Source organism: Desmodus rotundus, chromosome 9, assembly GCF_022682495.2.
Source record: "Desmodus rotundus isolate HL8 chromosome 9, HLdesRot8A.1, whole genome shotgun sequence".
NCBI lineage: Eukaryota > Metazoa > Chordata > Mammalia > Chiroptera > Phyllostomidae > Desmodus > Desmodus rotundus.
This window is the reverse complement of record NC_071395.1, coordinates 110,439,928-110,459,598: the sequence shown is the minus strand read 5'-3', so window position 1 is coordinate 110,459,598 and position 19,671 is coordinate 110,439,928. Positions and strand designations below refer to the sequence as shown.

Below are 19,671 nucleotides of genomic sequence, written 5' to 3'. Positions count from 1 at the left end.
TCTGTAGCCCATGTGGTAATTGCCAGGACAGTCAGCGCTGGCCGTGTTATTTACGTTCGTATGCTCCCGTTAAGCGGTCATTTTGAAGCACGTATGAAAAATGAAGAGCCCTCGCTGGAGAGGGCTGCGGAGGGTACCCACCTGGTGTCGGGGGCAGTGAGCCTTCTTTGTGTGGGGGGACCGTCCGGCTTGTGGGAACCAGGCAAAGGAATGTGTGCGCACGCTGATCTCTGTGGTCAAGGTTCCGGAATAGCTGGAGGACAGAGAATAACCACTTCAAGTTTAAGGGGAAAGTCAGGAACAAAGTACATATGTATGTTCATTGATGTGCATCGTGGGGCCTTCTGGTGTTTCCGCTGACGGTGTCAGAGGTAGGTCGCGGCAAAGACGGAATAAAGAATGTTAAGAGGAGACCTGCGATCTATTTTATGTTTGGTATCTTCGGTTCTTGCCGCTATGATTTCGCTCACTTATTTTGTGCTGTCGTCCCAAATCAGGAGAGGAAAGCTCTCCTGGGGTTAGCAAGTGCTCTAATTATTTGTTCGAAGGGCTGACATTTCTTCAAGCCGGCAGGTTCGCTTGGTTTAGTTTGACTGGGGCTGATCTTTCTGTCTCTCCCTCTCCAGGAAGCTACTTTGCCAGCCACTTTATTATGGGAGGAGAGAAGTTCGACTCAACTCACCCCGAAGGCTACCTGTTTGGAGAGAACAGTGATCTGAACTTCCTGGGGAACAGACCAGTGGCGGTATGGCTGTGATCTGCTTACTTCCTCCGCGTGGGGCTAAGTGGCCACCTCCTTCCTACCATTGCTGGCTCAGCAGTGATTATAGCTTGGTCTGAGTTGAGTTGGGTCCTGGCAGGCAGGTGGCCGCCTCTCTGACAGAGCTGGGCCTCTGGCACCTGAAGCTGAGCCGTGAAAAGGCTACCAGAGTCTGCTGAAGGGAGAGGCCAGCTCCCCAACGCCAGCTCTGCCCAGGGTTCAGACCTCTGCCCAGTGCCAGCTCTGCAGGCAGCCCCGCCCCAGCCCCGCTAGCTTGCTCTCACCCTGCGTTTTTTCTTCTTTGTAGCACTTCATACCATAGAAACTTTTTCTTCTCTGTCTTGCTCTTTAGAATGTGGGTTTCATAGGTCAAGAACTATTTTCACTGTTGCCTCCCAGCCTGTACATAATGACATCCGAGTTGATGTTAGGCTGTGTCTCTCTCGGTTCATTCAACTCACTCCACAAAGATTTTATTTACTTATTTTTAGAGAGGGGAAGAGATGGAGAGAAACATCAATGTGTGGTTGCCTCTCTTGTGCCCCCGACTGGGGACCTGGCCTGCAACCCAGGCATGTACCCTGACTGGGAATTGAACCTGTGACCCTTTGGTTTGCCGGCCTGTGCTCAATCCACTGAGCCACACCAGGGTTCACTCCACAAACTTCTATGGAGCATTTTCTCTGCCCCCAGCACGAAGCTTTGTAATAATGGCTGCCATGTAGCTACTGAGTGGCTAAGGAAGGTTCTAGAGACTTCAGACATTACTTCTTGTCTTTATTTTGTTTAATTTACTTCTGTATTTATTTGCTTACTTATTTTTTTAGAGGAGTTATTATTAATCCCACTTTGAACGTGAGAGAACTGAGGTTCCGAGAGATGAGGAACGGCAAGAGCTAGACTTGCAAAGTGCGTGCCACGTGCCAGGCACTGTTCTAAGCGTTTCATACAGAATTGTCCCGAAGTCACATAACTAGGGCTGCCAGGCCACAGAACAATAACCTTTCTTTCCGCTGCTTCTCACTGCTTCAAAATATCCCACCTTCCTCTAGAATCTCCCGGTTCAGTTGCGCAGACAAAACATAGGAACAGGAGTGTTTCAGCAACAACGAGAGTCTGACGGGAGTCTGTGTGACTCGGGCCGGGAGAGGTGAAGGCCAGGGCGGGTTGCCTGGTCACCGGTGCTGAGAAGAGGTGGCAGGCAGCCAGCAGCGGGCTGGGGAAGGGGCTCTCCAGGAGTGGGGCACAGCATACGGGCCTGAACACAGTCGCGTCTTTGTTGAATCAGCAAACATTTCCTGAGCAACTACTGTGGGATAGGCGCGGGGGTACACAGCTGAAATGGGCGTGGTTTGTTCCTCCCTGGAGCGAACAGGAAAGCCGGTCTGGCGGGCGTGGACACCCCCACCAAGGGGATTGGAGAGATAGGTGGGGCTTCGTTACTGGGACAGGTTTCTGGCTCTGTCCGGTAGGCTGTGGGGAGTATTGATGACGTACAGGCAGGCAAGTTAAAGACTTTTTTCAGGAAGGTTGGTCAGTGATGGTCTTCCATCTTGAGCTGTAATTTAAAAACATTCCTGTTGGTGGCTTTATCGTTTTCTTCCTCTCTGTCTGGATTGGCTCCTCCTCCAATCCTTAGCCCAGTAGTACTTTTCAAAATACCAAGCTTTTTGGGCTTCCAATTAAGTGACGCCAGCTGAGACTCATCAAATGTCCACTCTGACTTTGCTTCGCCGCCCTTGGCAGTTAGAGGAAAAAGAACCTTTTCTCCCGACTGAGCCGGGGAAGAATTTTTCTTACTCACCGAGGCCTGCTCAGGCGTGGGAAACAGCCCTCCTCTCAGGTGGGCTTGCCCTTCACCTCAGCTCCTTCCTTCCTCTTTCCTTGTCTCGTGCCAGAGCAGCTTTTCATTTGTTGGTTCGTTTTTCCATTTCTGACCTTTTCAAAAGGCCATAAAGATGACTTTGAAACGAGTCCATGCTTGTTTGGGTTCAGTTCGAGGCTTCTGCTGGCCAGCACACTTCCCAGAGTTCCATCGCGGTGCTCTGGCCTCTCCGGGAGCCCGGGGCGACTGGGCTCTTTCCGAAGTGCAGGCGAGGGCCCACACCTGAAGTTGGAGTCTTTTCCCCCACCCAGGGAGCGCTGACGTGGGCCTTTCTGCCATTATTTCCATGTAGTCATCATTCAGTGTGCTTCACGGTGTACAGAGCAGATGTTTTTTCCAAAGACATCAAAATGTCACGTTAAGACAGCAAATAGGAAACAGTCGGGGGGCGGGGGGCCACGTGAAGTGCAGCTTAGGGAATACAGCCAGTACCGGTGTGATTAATACCCGCGTGCAGGGCCAGGCGGCTCCCGGAGATATCGGGGCGTCGTTTCATAAAGTAGATGATCGTCTCACCACTGTGCTGTACACCTGAGACCAACACAAAATAATCCCGAATGTCAACCGCAATTGAAAAATAAAGTTAAAAAAAGGAGAGAAGCAAATCAGGCACTGCCGTGTAGGCAGATCGAGTTAGAGTGTACAGAACGAATGGAGCGTACTTTCCCTACGTTATTTAGTAATGATAATGGTTAACATTCATTAAACGCTTACTGTTTGCCAGGCCTGGGTGTTCTAAACTACAGGCACGTTTTCCCCACACCCTACTGAGGAAGGCTCCCGAGTGACAGGTGAGGGACTGGGGACCTGAAGAATGTGAACGAAGACCCCGCCCCAGGGCTGGAGCAGCAGAGCAGCCCAGATCCACGGCTACGCACAGGCCTGGCGGCCCGGGAGCTCTGCCCGCTTCTGGTCCGTGGGCCTGAGTGGGCACACAGTGCACCTGGGGAGACGTGGAGCGATGTCTAAAAGTAGACTGAGTGGCGACCATGTGTTCTCTTGGAGTGTTTCTTGAGAGCATTCTCGCGGTGTGTAATTCCATCTGCTGCCCTGCGCCCCGGCTTTGCCATCCCTGCATGTCACGCTTGGTCAGCGGAAGGCCCAGTGATTGCAGAGTGGGCGGCTTGAGTTCTGAAGCACTGACTACTCTCTCCTAACTCACCTCCCGCTCAGCCAGCGCTCCCGTGTCAGGTTGCACAGGAAAGAAAACAGCCTTTTAAAGCCACCCAGCAGTGCGAGGCAAGAGCAGCTCCTCTTCCCAGAGGGGATGAAGATGGGGTGGAAATAAATTGTGCTGTAAACCAGAAGTGCCGTAGACGTTCTGGCTTCTGGGACTTGCGGTCCTCCCTGGCATTTCTTAGTGGTCAGACTTTGAAAAGAGCATCGTGTGATGGGGCATCAGTCCGCCTGTAGTTTTTCCTGGAGCTCCCACTTAGGAGAATCCGTGGAAGTCAAATTTATCATCAAGTCTCAAGGTCAGATTTTAAGAACTAGAGTGTCTGTGGGCCCAGGGTTAGGGTGGTCAGTGACTCCAGCTGTGAGAGAATTCACAAAGAGAGGAAAGTGTAGAGTCAAGTTTTTATTCCCTCTCCAAGAAAGTTGAGGGGCACGGTGGGGAGAGATGCACCAGCAATGAGGGGCAAGGTGGGGGCTTTGGGCTTTTATTGGGTTACAATTGGATTAGAAAAGGGTGGGGTGCTGTGGTGTGGCCCCTGGGCTGCTGGGGCGTGGGGACAGGAGGCTGCAGTTTGTTCCAATGTTATCTTCTGCCTGTGGCTGTCGGGAGCGGTCAGTTCTGTTCTTGCTTTCCAGTAATTTCCAGTCCCGGGGACATCAGCCCCGAGGAGTACAATGGCAGCTATGTTTAACAAGGTCATAGGCCAGCTCAGCATATGGTGCCGCGATAGCAAGTGGGCTGGCTTCGTCCTTCCGCCCAGCAGCCTGGGCGAAGAGAGGTTGGAACCAAGACTTCAAGGGTTTTTTGCATGTTAGCATTAAACTCTTTGCAACCTTGGCAAGTCTATCGCTCAGGCTCTCAAATCACCCAGCTGCACAGTGAGGGGAGCCCTGCCTTTAGAGGAGCGTCCTGCTTGCAAAGAGCCTTGATGTTGCTGCGTGGCGAGAAGCCTGGAGCAGCATTAGTGAGACGTGCCAGCCTTTCAGGGCGGTGGTTTCTGCAGCTGCTGATGGTTCTGGGTGCAGAGAAGGCTCGCTGGTTTTTAAGTGGCGAACGGGGCTTCTGCAGGTGTCTGTGCTGCGGCCCCCGTGTGGGGGCTGAGGTCATCCTGTGCGGACATCACAGCCATCAAATGTTAAGAGAGGCCACCCCTCCCTGTCCTGGCTGGTGGGGGAGCTGGGGCTGCTTTTTTGCTTCTTTATTGTGTTTGATCTTATTTTATAAGTGAATTGCTGCTAAAATCTCTGTTATTTAGAGGTTTAGTGAATTTAGGATTGTGTGGGCTCTCCACACATCAGGTAGGAACTGTTCAATAAATTACGAGGCAGGAACCAACAAAAAACAAGCCAGAATTATCTCCTGGAGGTGGGCTCCTTGTGGTGCAGCCTTTCCCCCAGTAGGTGAGTGTTCTGGGAACCCATCTGCATCAGTGCACCAGCTGGCGTTGTTGTGAGAGGCTGCATCGGCCTCAGTGAATTTATTTTGAAGACTCTCTGAACACGTTTGCCCATTTCATGATGGGTGATTTACGAGCGCACCTGCCCACACCACGCTGAGTGTTCAGCAGTTTTTGACCAAAAATAGCACGACTCCCATGCCCCGCCCTCCCTGTTCACCCAATCTCACCCCAAGTGACTTGTTTTTGTTTCTCTGGATGAAAAAATTCCTCAAAGGGAAATGTTTTGCTGATGTGGAAGAGGTGAAACCAAAAAACAACAGAAGCCCTAAAAGGCATCAACATTGACAAGTTCAAAAACTGTTTTGAGCCGTGGAAAAACCTTCTCGACAGGTGTATTGCGTCAAATGGAGTGCACCTTGATGGTGACTGAAGTTTAAACCTGTAGGAATAAATACATAATTTGTTGTAAATCTGTTGTTTTGAGTCCTCCCTCTCCTACAGTAAATCCACCTGTGAACCGGTGTGCAGCCAAAAAGGAGCTAGGTCTATATCCCCTGCGTCGCTAATGTGCCCGCAGCCACATCGCTCATGGGAGAAAGCGAGTTGCTATGTGTAGAGTCCAAGTTCACATGTGAGAGAAGTAGCCATGGGCAACAGCTTCTGTGCACGTAGACACATTTGTACTGATGGCTGCATAGAAGGACATACACTGGTAACTCTCGGGGTCCATCGGCATAGTCTTCTCTATGTTGTTTGAGTTTTCCTCACTGGACACTTTTTCATTTTTTAATTAAAAGCATTTAAATTTTCTTAAAATATAGAGAAGGGACAGCTGCCGAGCAGAGGAAGGAAGGAGGTCTAGGAGAATATATAGATGTAGGAAAAGGAAGGTAGTTCCTAAAATAACAGGTGTAATTTTTTCAGTGACCGGCAGGAAGGGTGTGGCCCGCTGGGTACGGGTGGGAAGTGGGTGGGGCCTGTGGAGCAGGACGGGAAGTCAGAGTGAGCAGCAGAGGAGCAGAGCGAGGCGCCTCGTCCTCCTGGAACACTGGATTCCGAGCGCCTGTGCCCGCTGCAGGGCAAGCCGAGAGCGAAAGGGAACCCAGACAACGGAAGAGCTGAGCAGGGGAGGAGAATGCCTGCTTTCTAGGTGGTTTGGGGCTTGCAGACCTTCTACTCAAGGGTTTTAAAACAGCGTTTTTATTACACATATCTCCCTGCTTGCAGGCTCCCCCAGACTGACTTCCCTGCTTGCAGGCTCCCCCAGACTGACTTCCCTGCTTGGTTCAGTAAGTGATCTTCTCAACGTTTTACCTTCAGGTTGTTTTTTTCTTTGTGAGAAAATACACGTCACCTGAAACGAGACCTCTTAGCCACTTTAAGTGAACGTCCGTGGTGTTCAGTGCGTCCGCATTGCTGTGCACCCAGCGTCCAGAGCTCCTTCCATCCTGTAAAAGGGTCGCGTACCCATTGGACATCCGTTCCCCCTTTTCCTCTCCCCGCCCCAGCGACCGCCCCCCTGCCTCCTGTCCCTGTGAGTGTCAGTCTGGGCACCTCACGTGAGTCCCCGGTCTTGGTCGGTCTGTCTGTGGCTCTCTCACTTAGCATAGTGTCCTCAAGTTCATTCCTGTTATAGCACGAGTCAGGATTCCCTCCCTTTTTTAAAAATAATTTTTAAAATTATTTATTGATTTTTAATGCAAGAGGAAGGGGGGAGAGAGATAAAGAGACCGATTTGTTGTTGCATTTATTGATGCATTCATTGGTCGATTCGTGTACATGCCCTGACCAGGGATCAAACCCACAACCTCGGTGTATCTGGATAATGCTCTACCCGACTGAGCTACCTGGCCAGGGCAGGATTGCCTTCCTTTTTAAGGCTGATATTCTGTTGTATGGATGGACCGACCACCTTTTCTGTTGATCTGTTCACCTACCGACGAACACTCGGCTGTTGTGAACGATGCTGCTGGGAACATGGGTGTCAGTCACACTGGTTTTTGAGGCATACACGCTCACTGGTCCGGGGATAAGGAAGAAATGATTGTTCAGTTTTAGAAAATTACATAATGAAATTGTTTTACCTCTTCAATTTTGAAATTTAGCTTGATTTGTGTTTCTAACAAAAAAACCTACTCTGCCCTGGCTGGGTGGTTCAGTAGGTTGGAGCATCACCCCCATACACCAAGAGGTTGGGGGTTCGATTCCCAGTCAGGGCACAAATCTGGGTTGTGGGTTTGATCCCCGGTTGGGGTGCACGTAGGGGGGCAACCAATCGATGTTTCGCTCTCTCTGTCTCCCTTCCTCTCTCTAAAATCAATAAACATATTTTTAAAAATTAAAATAAACACCCTTATTCCATCTAGGTTACTTTTTATCCTTATTAAGAAGACGAAAGTATTTCAAATGCTTTCTTCTAGGAAAAGTTGCTTCGGTCCACTTAGGGAATACATACCAAATATGTAAACCAAGACTGTTTTTGCAGTATGGAGATAACATCACAGTCATTTTTCCAAATAGCCAAGTTGTAGGTTTTACTCAAGAGTTAGTTTCAACTGTGTCTTGATTCCGGAGATAGCATGGAAACACTGGTGACCTGTGTGTGGGGAGTGGGATGGATTTTGTTCATTTGGTAGATAAGAGCATAACACAGGAGACCCACAGTGGTTGTAAAGTTAGCCACAGCTTTGGGAAACAGTTACAGCCTGAAAAAGACAACCGTGAAAACTAGCTGGGTGTGAGCGTTTGCCGCCCGGCCGTGCACAGGGGGTTTTTATGTGGCTCCTGTTCCGAGGGTTCTCTACCCTGAGACCCCGGTTTCATGGAGTTGCGTGTCTGCAGCCAGTGGCCCGCCAGAGGGACAGGGGTCCCCGGGGGCCCGCCAGCCATGGGACAGAGGCTGGTGAAGCTACACCTCAGAGCACAGCCCCCCAGCCCCTGCCCCGGGACGAGAAGGCCTGCTCCAAGAGATGAACCGTCCCCTCCTGTTTAACTTTCTTTTTTGAAAACAAGAAACAACTGCTTTGAGTTCATTTGTGTTTTTATTTTGCTTTTAATTTTCCTTGTTGTTTTTTCTCTTTTTACTGTGGAATTACAAAATATTTACCTGTAAGTACATAAACCATATATCTACAATTTTAAGAAACTGAACACCCTCGTAACCACACCCAGGTCAAGATGGAGCATGCCAGCACCCTCGCTGTCCTCGGTGCCCCGGTCCCAGCGCTGTTACTTGGTTAAATAACAGCCTTATTGAGATAGAATCCACCAGGGGCTGAATTTCGGTAGTGACCGTCTTTCCCTTTGTAGTTAAGTAGCTTAAGGAAGATAATTAGAAACTACTGCTTAGATCTTTTTTTTTATTTTTTCATTTTATACAGAAAGCATCAGCTGAGCTTGCTCCTCTCCTTTCTTTAGCTACAGGCACTGCGCTGGTTGAGGTTAGTGAGTAGAAAGTGTGTGTGGACCTACGGCATTGCTTTGAGGCGGGGATCGTGGTGTATCTGTCTGGAGCGCAGACTTCAGGGTGTGGTTTTAGGAATCAAAGGGAGAGGAAGGGGTTGCAGTGTAACCTGAAACAATGTGAAAAGAGAGTCCCTGGGGAAGAAGTTGGGCAGGAGAGGAAAGAGCAGCAGGAGCAGGTTCTTACTAGCTGTTAGCCTAGCGGGTTCCCTTCTCCCTTTACAAATTTCAAAACTATTTTGGATTATAAAACTATGCCCTGGGAGAAGGAAGTAGAGGAGGAGGAGGAGGAGGAGGAAATGGTTTCTGCTTTGTTCTTACCTTAATTTAGTTTCTGCTGGAGTTGAAAAGACCGTGTTCTTTCATCATCATTAGGCCACGCCCACCATTGATCTCCCCCTCCCATTACACAAACCATTGACTGATTGGCTCATTCAGTCATTCCTTCATTTTATTGAGCACCTGTGATACTCCAGGCTAATGCTAAACACTAGAGATGTGGAGACAGATAAAAGGCAATCCCTGCCCTAAGGAAGGAGTTCTATAACCTGGAGACTGGAGCAGGTTGGAGGGTCCAGAGGGGGGCCATGGGGGACGCAGCGAGAGGTGAGGCTGTGGAGCCAGGCCTGGACGAGGGCTTTCAACCTGTAGGCGAGGGACCCGCTGCTGGGTTTGAAACTGGCAGCCATGTAACACACAGTTTGAAAGATCACTCAGACCAACTCCAGCGTGGAAAGACGGACGGGAGGGTGTGAGGACAGATAATGGAGCACCAGCTGTCTGAACGAGGCCCAAGAAGTCTGCTCGTGGGGAGCAGGAGGGATGAAGAGGGCGTCCTGGTCCTCCAGGCAGTGCTGTGCTGGCAGCCAGGTAAGCAGCAGTGCCCAGGCTCTGGTCACCAGAGGCCTCAGGCGCCCCCCCAAAGGACTCGCCCAGCTACTGGGCTTTCCTGTGGCCCGCGGCCGAGCCACGCCTGCTCCTGTAAGCCTGCTGGTCTTTTCCTCCAGAGACTTCTGTGCGGGTTCTGGGGACAGGTAGTGTGTGGTCCCTGGCTTTTCCAAGCTCCCAAGAGGCCCCCTCCGCCAGCATGTGCTAGACCCAGCGCCCTTGTCCCGGTGTTCATTCTGTGTCACAAGAGGATGTCTCCACAGCAACCGGCTCTTTCTCCTTCAGCTTCCACACCCCTTGGCCAGCCCCCTCAGGACCCACCCCGCACACGCTGCCCGTCCCTGGCAGTGGTGTGTCGGCCTGGGCCCGCGGCGCTCTGGCTGTTGTGATACCCCCTCCTCTCTGGGCAGGCCCGGCAGGCCCCCGGGGAGCGATGCAGAGATTCCACCCCAAGTTTGGTCTGGTGGCCAGGAGGGAAGATGGGGGCAGGGCCTCTGGAGGGTGCTGCCTTGTAAGCACATGTGTCTGAGACGGCGGCACAGTCTTCGAGCAGGGGGTCCCTCTGTCTTGCAGGGAGGGGGGTCGCCCACCTTGCAGGGCCAGGGACTCTGGGTTTGTGGTTCCTGGGTAATCTCACAGACACCCCATCTCCAGCCTCAGCGTTCACTCCGTCCCCATCCCTGCTTCCCCCGACTTTGGCTTCGGAGACTTGCGGGACTGAGAGTTGTAGTTCTGCCGCTCCTTTCAGTAAGTGCTCCCAGGGGCGGTTGGCCGGGTCCTCCTGGCTTTAAATGGTTGGTAGCCACATCTGGGACTCTCTTTTTCCATTTTCAACAAACTTTTTTCTTTTTAAAGATTTTATTTACTTTTAGAGAGAAGGGAAGGCACAGCAAAAGAGAGAAAATCATTGGGTTGTCTCTCACACACGCCCCCAGCTGGGGACGTGACCTGCAACCCAGGCACGTGCCCTGACTGGGAATTGAACCTGAGACCTTTAGTTCACAGGCCAGCACTCAATCCACTGAGCCACACCAGCCAGGGCCATTTTCGATGAACTTTTAATAACAGCCGCCCCATTCCAGTCCTGAGTGTGACCCTTGCTCCCAGGCCTCCTGTACCAGGGACAGTGCACCTGCCCCATGTCACACTACTGCAGCACGCCAGGGACCACACCCAGGGGTGGTCCTCACTGCCCTCTGGCTGGTGGACCATCTGCTCCCCACATTCCACTCGCTTCCTTAGACCACTTCTGGCACCAGCGGCTTTGGGTCGGCCTCTCGGGAAGCATGCCAGGGCTGCAGAGCTCCGCGAAAGCGCCCTGCAGCGGGGCAATGCCGGGAGGCGGGGGTGCGGGAGTCAGACGGGGGTGGGGGCAGCACTAAGCAACAGCCTGGTCTTAGCCCAGACACATCAACCTGGCCCCTGGGGAGAGCTTTGGGGTGTACAGCTTGTACAGAGTCACCCCATCTTGAGGTGAGGGGCCAGCCTGCGGTGCACCCCGTCAGTGAGTCACTGGCTGCCGGCTGTCCGGCGGCGGTATGAAGCAGCAGGAGTCAGCCCCTGGCACAGACCGGGTGGCTCTGGTTCCTCATTCCCGAGAGGGAGCCACCGAGAAGGAGCCGCCACGGGCTGTGTGTGGCCAGCATGGTCAGCAGTGGGGGGTTGGCGGGGGTGGGGGGTAGCCCACACGTTGCTGCATACCCCGTACACGCTTCTGCCTGTGCTTGTTACTCCAACAATGTGTCCTGGAGATCATTCTAGATTCACTTACATGGGGCTGGCTTGTCCTTTTAAAAAATCGTTCATTGAACTATAACAGATACACTGAAAGTCAGCAAGTCACACATGTGTAGCTGATTCTGACAAAGTGGACACACCTCAGGGACCAGCATCCAGATCGAGACACAGCCCACGGCCAGCCCCCCAGAAGCTCCCCTCAGACCCCCCTCCCGTCACTACCTCTGACCCGAGGTGACCACGAGCACGTTCATCTCCTTGCACGCGGCGGCCCTTCGTTCATGCCCGTCGGGTGTCTGTCCCCGGGTGTGTGCTCCGCGGTCTGTCCCACTGTGTGTGGCATTGGCTTCTGTCGTTTGGAGCATTCTCGCCGTCGCCGAGAGCGCTGCCGTGACCAGTCTGTTACATGTATGTGGTTGAGCACATGTGTGCATGCCTGTTAGGGTCCACCTAGGAGGGGCACTGCTGGGCTTTAAGGCTTTGAAATTGCCGGTATGAGAGTTTTCCTTCTGGAAACACTTAAAATTCTTTTTCGAAATGACTGCAAGGCGATTCGCGTCGTGCTAGAAACTGGCTGCCATCCCCGCGCTCAGGACGCGAGTGGTGCCGAACTGCGTGTCCGCGCGTCCGGAGTCGCCTGGGCTGTGCAGGGGGCGCTTGAGGGATTCCTGGAGAATTCAGCGAAGCTTCAGTATTTTGCTGGGCACGGGATAGCCCAGTGTGAGGTCAAGCCCGACCTGACAGGAGGGAGAACATTCTATTGAACTCAAGCTTTTTAGTTTAGCAGAATTTTCTTATGAACCTGTCGTCAGTCCTAGCCACAGTAATTCATGTTTTCTTTTAACACCGAACTTTCCCCAAAACTGGAAGGCAGTCTGGCTGTGTCTAGTACAGTGCCGCCACGGGAGAGGGAAGTGGGGTGTTTCTAAAGGCACGATTGAAAACAGGAGGTCTTCGGGGCTGGCGGGAGGTAGGAGACGGTGGAGGGGGCTTCGGTGGTGACGGGAGGAGGCTTGACTTGGGGAGATGAACACACAATACAGTATACAGGTGATATGTTATAGAACGGTCCCCCTGAAACCTATATAATTTTATTAACCCATGTCACCCCAATAAATTCCACTTAAAATAAATAAATACATGAATGAATAAAACAAAACAAAACAAAACAGGTCTTTGTGGATGGAAAGACCCAGCTTCATGCCTCCCTGGGACATGTCCTGTGTCGGGCACAGCTGGCAGAGTCACCCCTAGCTGCGGGGACTTGTGCCGCCCTTCGCAGCCCTCGCACCTTGGGTTCTCTGCTCCTCCCAACGTGCACAGAAGCTCGGGGGGCGGCTGGGCGTGCGGTGGCCTGTGTGAGCCGAGGAGGCCCTTGGCTGTTTCATTTAAGCACTGTGGAGACTGTGACGGGTCTTGTCGTTCTGGGGAGGGCAGAACCAGAGGGCAGGAAGCTGGTCAGGAGTCACCAGGGACGGGGGGTGTCGGGGGGCGACTACAGAGGGCACAGAGAAATGCTGGGGGTGATGGAGACGCCCTGTACCTTGATTCTGATGTTGGTTCTGTAGCTATTTGTGTTCATCAGAATTCATGGAACTGAAGGCTAAAAAGAGCGAACTCTACTGGCTGTAAGTTATACCTCGATATGTATCTGACTTTAAGAAAAAAAGAACAAGAACGTTTCTTGGGAGGAAGGGGTGGACCACAGACATGCCACAGAGCCCCGGGAGCCCCTGTGGGTACATGTGCTACTGAAAGGCCCAGGCACTGTACGCATGTGGCGGTGGGGCTGGCAGGCCAGCGTGACGGTGCTTGGTGGCCCTCAGCCAGAGGAGTGGATCTGCCACCCCAGCCAGCAGTGCACAGGGCGCCCCCTCAGGATGGACACGGCCCCCCCAGACCTGGTCTTTCTCTCCACTGCAGGCCCGTCTGTGTCTGCGAGTTAGACCACCAGGCTCACAGCAGACAGGAGGCTACAGACGTCGCTTCACTCCCGTTTTCCTCGAGCAGTGTCCTCCGCAGATCGGGCCTCTCTGAGAGCCTTCCGTCACTGAGCTGAGGCTTTATGGGTCTCCGTGGGAGGCTGCTGTGCCCAAGAGGTTAACTTCCAAAAACAAAAACAGAAACACACTAAGCAAACTAGAACGGGAACAGAGTCACAGAAATGGAGATCACATGGAGGGTTATCAGCGGGGAGGGGGAGGGGGGAAATGGGGGGAAAGAGGGGGGGATTAGGAAGCATAAATGGTAGGCACAAAATAGACAGGGGGAGGTTAAGAATAGCACAGCAAATGGAGAAGCCAAAGAACTTCTACGCATGATCCACGCACACGAACTAAGGGGGGATTGCCGAAGGAAGGGAGGTACTGGGCAGAGCGGGGCAAAGGGGAAAAATGGACAACTGTAATAGCATAATCAATAAAATATACTTTAAGAAAAACGGGGAAGTTAAAAAAATTCCAGTAGAGCGTGCGTAGGGGGGGCGGGACCCGCAGGAGTCCCGCTGGGCCACAGCTGTGTTTACGCCGAGTGCTCTGGTACTCACGGATGAGAGCCGCCCGTCTGCGTGCTGCTATTTCACATTCTTTCCCCCGAGGATGCAGAGCTGCATTCAGGGAGAACTCTGTAAAGAAGGTGGTATCACCAGCAGTAAGCATACCACTGGCGACTGCCTGTATTCGCACAGTCTGTACGGCTGTGCGAACATTTTCTGTTTGCCCTTGATCACCCTGCGAGGTAGGCCAGGGCTGCAGATTCCACTGTGCAGCTGAGGAGGCCGAGGCCTGGGTCTTCCAGCGCCTGCCCTCACACCAGTTTTGTTAAGTCTCTTCCTATTCCCTCTCCAGGCTTGCCCACAGCTCCCTGGTGGGGCCAGAGGGTCCCCGCTCCTCAAACGCGTGACTGGAGAACCCACGGCAGTCTGTCGTCCAGGTATTTTGTGAGCCTTAATTGTGCCAGCCCGTCACGTAGTCTGAGGGACAAACAAACGCTCAAGATTCGGAGGGTCACCGCAGGCGCACGCTGTACTCATCCGAGGAGCTCATCCGCCCATTGGTCCTGCGACCCTGGCCCCCCGCCCCCCGCCTTCTGCCACGCCGGCCTCGTCACGCCGGGTCGCACAAAGGCGGCTGTCACGTGGATGTGCCCTCAAACTCACAATCTCGTGGGAAGATCAGACACACACAGGGGGAGAAGCAAGTGAAGTGTAGATGGTCTCACAGAAGCTCGGAGAAAGGAACTTTGAGGTGTCAGTTCCGCTGACCTGGAAAACGCCACTGAACACTTGAACTTTTGGTTTGTCGTCGAACTGTGTTTCTTCACAAACTGGAGCACAGAGGCCTCTGTGGCGTTCACCGGTGAACCAGGCCAGTGCCGGAGGAATTTCCTCGAAATGCCTCTGAAACATCCTGAAACCTGGGGCGCACACGCTCGTCTCTGTTTCCTGTTGCGCGCCCCACTTACGGGAAACTGTACTTAGTGGTATTGCATTTCAAAGAAAAATTTGGTTAACTTTTCAGCTTTTAAAGACATGCACGTGGCCCTCACTTGTAGTGAAACTGTCCTGCAAAAGCCTGTAGAAGCTAAAGACCCGTGGGTCAGGTAGCTTCCCGGTGGGCCACGAGTGAGCGGCACGCTCTGTCATTCCCCAAAACCGCCTTGCCACGCGCGTCACCAGAAACGTAGCCCCGATTTATACAGAAATGGGTCAGACGCAGGCCTCATCTCTGGAAGGCATCCCCGATGCTTGAGCTCCGCAGTGAAGGTGCTGCAGTTACAGAATCGAACAGGGGGCCTAGCTGTATTTCCCATTTATTAACCCTAACTGCCGTGAGCACCGGAGGCCCATCTCCTGCACTGATCCACGCTGTAACATGGTTTTAAAAGAAAGAGGGGAGGAGCAGGCAGTTAGCCTCGGAACTTAATGGCTGCTGTGATAGAAACGAGTACCAGTGGCTGACACTTACACTCGAATTCTTTCACAGTTAACATTGAAGCTGGTGTCTGCCTGCCCCAAAGCGCCCTCTGAACTTGGGCTCCCCATGCAGCTGAGGCTGTGCCTGCAGTGGCCGCGCCTGCAGTGGCCGCATTTCTCCACAGCCTGCAGCTCCCTGCCAGACTCTGCCAACAGGGGGCGCCAGGTGGTCGCGGGCTGGAGGTTTGAGTCCCAGCTTCAGGGGGGTCTCTAGGATCTGATAACCCCTGCTGTTACCTTCTGTCAGCCCTGTGTCACCTTGTGGTGTTTCAGTCTTCCCATACGTGTTTAATTAGTCCCTTATGTTAAAGTCTCTCCATGAAAACAACTGGTGTGGTTTCTGTCTTCCTGGCTGGACCTAGACTGACGCAGCCTTTCACCTCCCCGGTGCTGAGGTGGCTGTTGCTGAGCACGTTGCACGGGGGAGGGAGGCGGAGCCTTGTTAGGGCCCGACCACCTGTCTGCAGTCACACCAGAGCCAAGACCGACACCTTCCCCTCGGAGGTCCTCTGCTGGCCGGTCCGTCGCAGCATCTGTCTGGCTGAACTTATTTTTCCAAAACCTGTGTGCCCCTTGCAGAAGGATTGCAAAGGCAGTAGAGGATTCCCACACACCCTCCACCCAGCTTCCTCTCACATTAACACCTTCCACCACCACGGCACACTATCCACACTGAAAACTCGCCGGGGTGCGTTGTGCTTCGAGAAACCGCTGACCTTACTGGGACGGCACCGGTTTTCCCACTGTTGTCACTGTTTAGTTCCAGGATCTCATCCAGGATCCCTGGTTACCTTTGTTCCGCCTCCTGCACCCCCTTCATGGCCCGTGACAGTTTCCCGGGTTTCCCTATTTTTCAGGGCCCTGACAGTTTTGAGATGGGCCGGTTGTGTATCTGGCAGAGCTTCCCTCAGTTTGGGTTTTCTGCCGTTTCCTCGTGAGGAGAGCAGGGATGGGATGAACGCAGAGGTGGAAGGAACACAGAGGACAGTGCCCTGCCTGTGGCGTCACGTTACGTATGTAACAGCTTGTGTTGTGACTGCTGATGGTGACCTTGACCACTTTCTCGACAGACAGATGATTTAGAGAGAGGAGACGGGAGAAAGATAAGGAATGTGTGGTTGCCTCTCATGTGCCCCCTGCTGGGGACCTGACTGGCAACCCAGGCACGTGCCCTGACTAGGATTCGAACCAGCGACCCTTTGGTTTGCAGGCCATGCTCAATCCCCTGAGCCACAATGACTAGGCTAAGATTGCAGGGCCAGGAGCCAGACCATCAATGTTAGGGGATCCGACCGAGTATGCATCCTGGGGAATTACTATCTGCTGCTGCACCGTCTTTGCTTTGCACCGTGTTTAAACTTGGCACTTGGCTATTTTTAGTCTCAGAGAGCTGACAGTTAATGCTCAGACACCTGTTTGTCCTGGATGACCTGGGATCACCTCTGACAAGCCCCGAAAGATGACCAGAAGCCCAGGGTCTCTGTCGCAGGCAGGAAATCAGTAAAAAGAAGGAGCCATTCAGGGGCAGCTGCTGAGAACAGGGAAGTTGGAGGATGTGGCTCAGGAAGGGTGATTTACGAGGATGGATGGACAGGCCGTCCGTGACAGACGTGGAGGGAGGCAGAGATCTTGGGGAGGAGGCCAAGGAAGGGTTGGAGATGGAACCCAGGGCAAGAGAGCTGCCAGTGACATAAGTCAGCCTTGCAGCTGGCCTCCGAACACGACATATAGCGGGTATTTGACTTTTGTCTCTGAGATTCGCTGTCTGGAACGTAATAGTTATATTATGCCTCTTTGGAACAGTACATGTCGCATATTTTAAAATGTCTTATTTTGAGCCCTGGCTGGTGTGGCTTAGTGGATTGAGCACCAGCCTAGAAACCAAGGGGCTGCCGGTTTGATTCCCAGTCAGGGCACATGCCTGGGTTGCAGACCAGGTCCCCAGTGAGGGGCACATGAGAGGCAATCACACATTGACGTTTCTCTCCCTCTCTTTCTCTCTCCCTTGTCCTCTCACCAAAAATTAGTAAATAAAATCTTTAAAAAAAAATGTCCATTTTGACCGAGATGGCTCTTACCTCTCTGGGCAAATTCTCTACACACAGTATCAGGCATCTGAAAATCTTTCATACAGGTGCATTCTTATGCGTGAGCCAGGGGACGAGCCTCGAAGCAGATGCAAGCCCGAGGCTGGGCGTCCGGGATGGGGTGCTCATCTGAAAGGGGGGACCCCTCTGCCTGCCGTGTTTACTGACTTGCTGGAGGGAAAAGATGGCTGTTTCCCCTTCTTTTTCCCTTTTAACTCTCCTTAAACTTAGCTGGTGGTGGGCAAAACCCTTTGTATCTAAACACAGCTTGTTTCGAGGCTGGTACCTTTACTGTAGCAGTACAGTGTGACTGGGGGGTGTTTTGTCCTGCTGAGAGGCCCCCCACTCAGTGAGGGACCCCCAGGCCCAGTAGGTTGCGTTTGTCACGAAAACAGTGTGCTGGGCCCCAAGGGTGCGCTTGGTGTCAGCGGTGCCCAGCGGGCTGCCAGGTCTTGTTGTCCCCTGTACCCGAACTGTGAGGAGGGGGGCGCAGTGGGTCGGCTGTGGTCGTGGGCGGAGAGCCGTGCGATTTGATGACGGGCGCTTTATTCTGCAATGGACTGGTTGCTCTTTTTTTATCGCCAGTTGAGGTGAACAGAGGGAATGGGTGAGTCGGGCATACTCGTGCTGGGGATTTAAACGTTTTGGAAAGGGTCCACATTAGATGTGATGTCACATAGCCAGGCCATTGGTCCTATGTACCACGGGTCCAGGGGACCCAGCAGAGTTGTTAACAGACTGTACATAGGCCGCCTTCCCGGTCGAAACCTTTGGTGACCGAACCTGGACACAGAGCATCTTTGTGTGAAGGTCACCTCGTGACACCCTCTTGGGGTCTCCCTGACATCTTTGCTTCGAGTGGGAAGAATGTCTTGTGTCTTGTCAGCTCTGCGATCACCTTTCTGCTCCGGTGATTAACTCCCCACGAGGACTGGATGGAAAATGAGCAAAAGGGGGTTTTTCTGTTGTAAATACAGCTCACTGACGTTCTGGCCCGCAGCCGGCGTGATGCTGTCGGCCTTGGGGCCGCAGCTGGTGGAAGAGGCAGATTTGCCTGCATTTGCCGCCTTCAGGCGGAGACTAAACTGTTCTCCCCCAACACTGATCTAAGAAAATGTTCTAAAGCATCGCCAGTCTAAAAATATCCACCGGCAAGTCTTGGACACACTGTGTTTCTGAGAAGAGAGGAAGTAGAGAAAGCTGAGAAAATAACCAGGCGCCAAATAAAAGGGAACTGAAATTTAAATATAAAACCCCTAAAATCTATAAAAGAAAGGGTTTACGTAGTATCGTAAATGAGTTATTCACATGACCCAGATCTCACTCTCCCTAGGAACTATCCCTTGATTCTTTGGCACAAATGTTACACGTCTGCGGATACATAAAATGAGTGCCTTTCTATTTAAATTACAGATTGTCTAAAATAATTTTCTTTCTCTTTGGAAGCAGATTTTTGGCATTTGGGGCTTTCTATTTTTCCAAGTAAAAACTGCATTGGTGCATGTTAATTTGTTTTAACCCCCGCCCCCAATTAAATTAAAATTCCTTCGAAGAAATGTTCATGCATCATGGTTTCTAAAGGTGAACCCTGGACACGGCCACGTGTTCAGCACAGACTAGTGAACGCAGGACGGTCCGGGGCCGACTTCTCCGAGAAGGAGCCAGGGCTCCTTGAGACGAGACACAGTCACTTCCAGGGACAGGACAGGAGAAACCCAAGGTGAAGCTGGGACTCCTGTGGTGCCCGACAGCAAGGGGGCGCTCAGAGAGTGATAGGGGGCGCTCAGGACATGGCTCCCCTTGAAGGGGCTCCTGGGGGCCAGATCGGGGGTGTGAGAGGCATGCGATCGGGCCTGAAACACGTAGCGGATGTTAGCAAATTATATACTTGGAAAAAAACCCTTTTTTAAAAAGATTTCTTTTTAAAAATATTTTTATTTATTTTTAGAGAGAGGGGAAGGGAAGGAAGGAGAAAGAGAGGGAGAGAAACATCAATGTGTGGTTGCTTCTTGTGTGCCCCCTATTGGGGACCTGGCCCGCAACCCAGGCATGTGCCCTGACTAGGAGTCGAACCGGCAACTCTTTGGTTCTCAGGCCAGCGCTCAATCCACTGAGCCACACCAGCCAGGCAAAATAACTTTTTAGTGATTTATTTTTTGAGTGGATTATCATCCTTTTTATAGACTTAATGGGAATTGCCCCCTAAACTACAATTGAAACAAGATATCCTACTGTCTTGTATTCATTGTGACCGTATTTTCTACAACAAAGTTGTTTGTGAGTGCATTTGTATGGCTAGTTTA

The 19,671-nt window shown here is 52.3% G+C and overlaps 1 protein-coding gene and 1 long non-coding RNA gene across 5 annotated transcripts in view; one reads left to right on the top strand and one right to left on the bottom strand.

Moving 5' to 3' along the window:
- Window positions 1–19,671, top strand: part of RNF157 (ring finger protein 157) — a 63,480-nt gene that overhangs the window by 15,054 nt on the left and 28,755 nt on the right. For all 3 annotated transcript variants that reach the window (XM_024554026.3, XM_045190132.2, XM_053912029.2), the window contains exon 2: window positions 627–745. In XM_024554026.3, the coding sequence (XP_024409794.2) occupies window positions 627–745 (119 nt within the window). The remainder of the gene's footprint in view (window positions 1–626; window positions 746–19,671) is intronic.
- LOC123479056 (uncharacterized) lies at window positions 10,856–14,143 on the bottom strand. Of its 2 annotated transcripts, none has more exons than XR_008425219.1 (3): window positions 13,854–14,143; window positions 13,210–13,412; window positions 10,856–12,045 (listed from the first exon to the last, which is right to left on the bottom strand). It is a non-coding gene; the product is annotated as an uncharacterized lncRNA (long non-coding RNA). The 2 variants fall into 2 exon arrangements; XR_008425218.1 differs by lacking the exon at window positions 10,856–12,045 and adding an exon at window positions 12,747–12,963.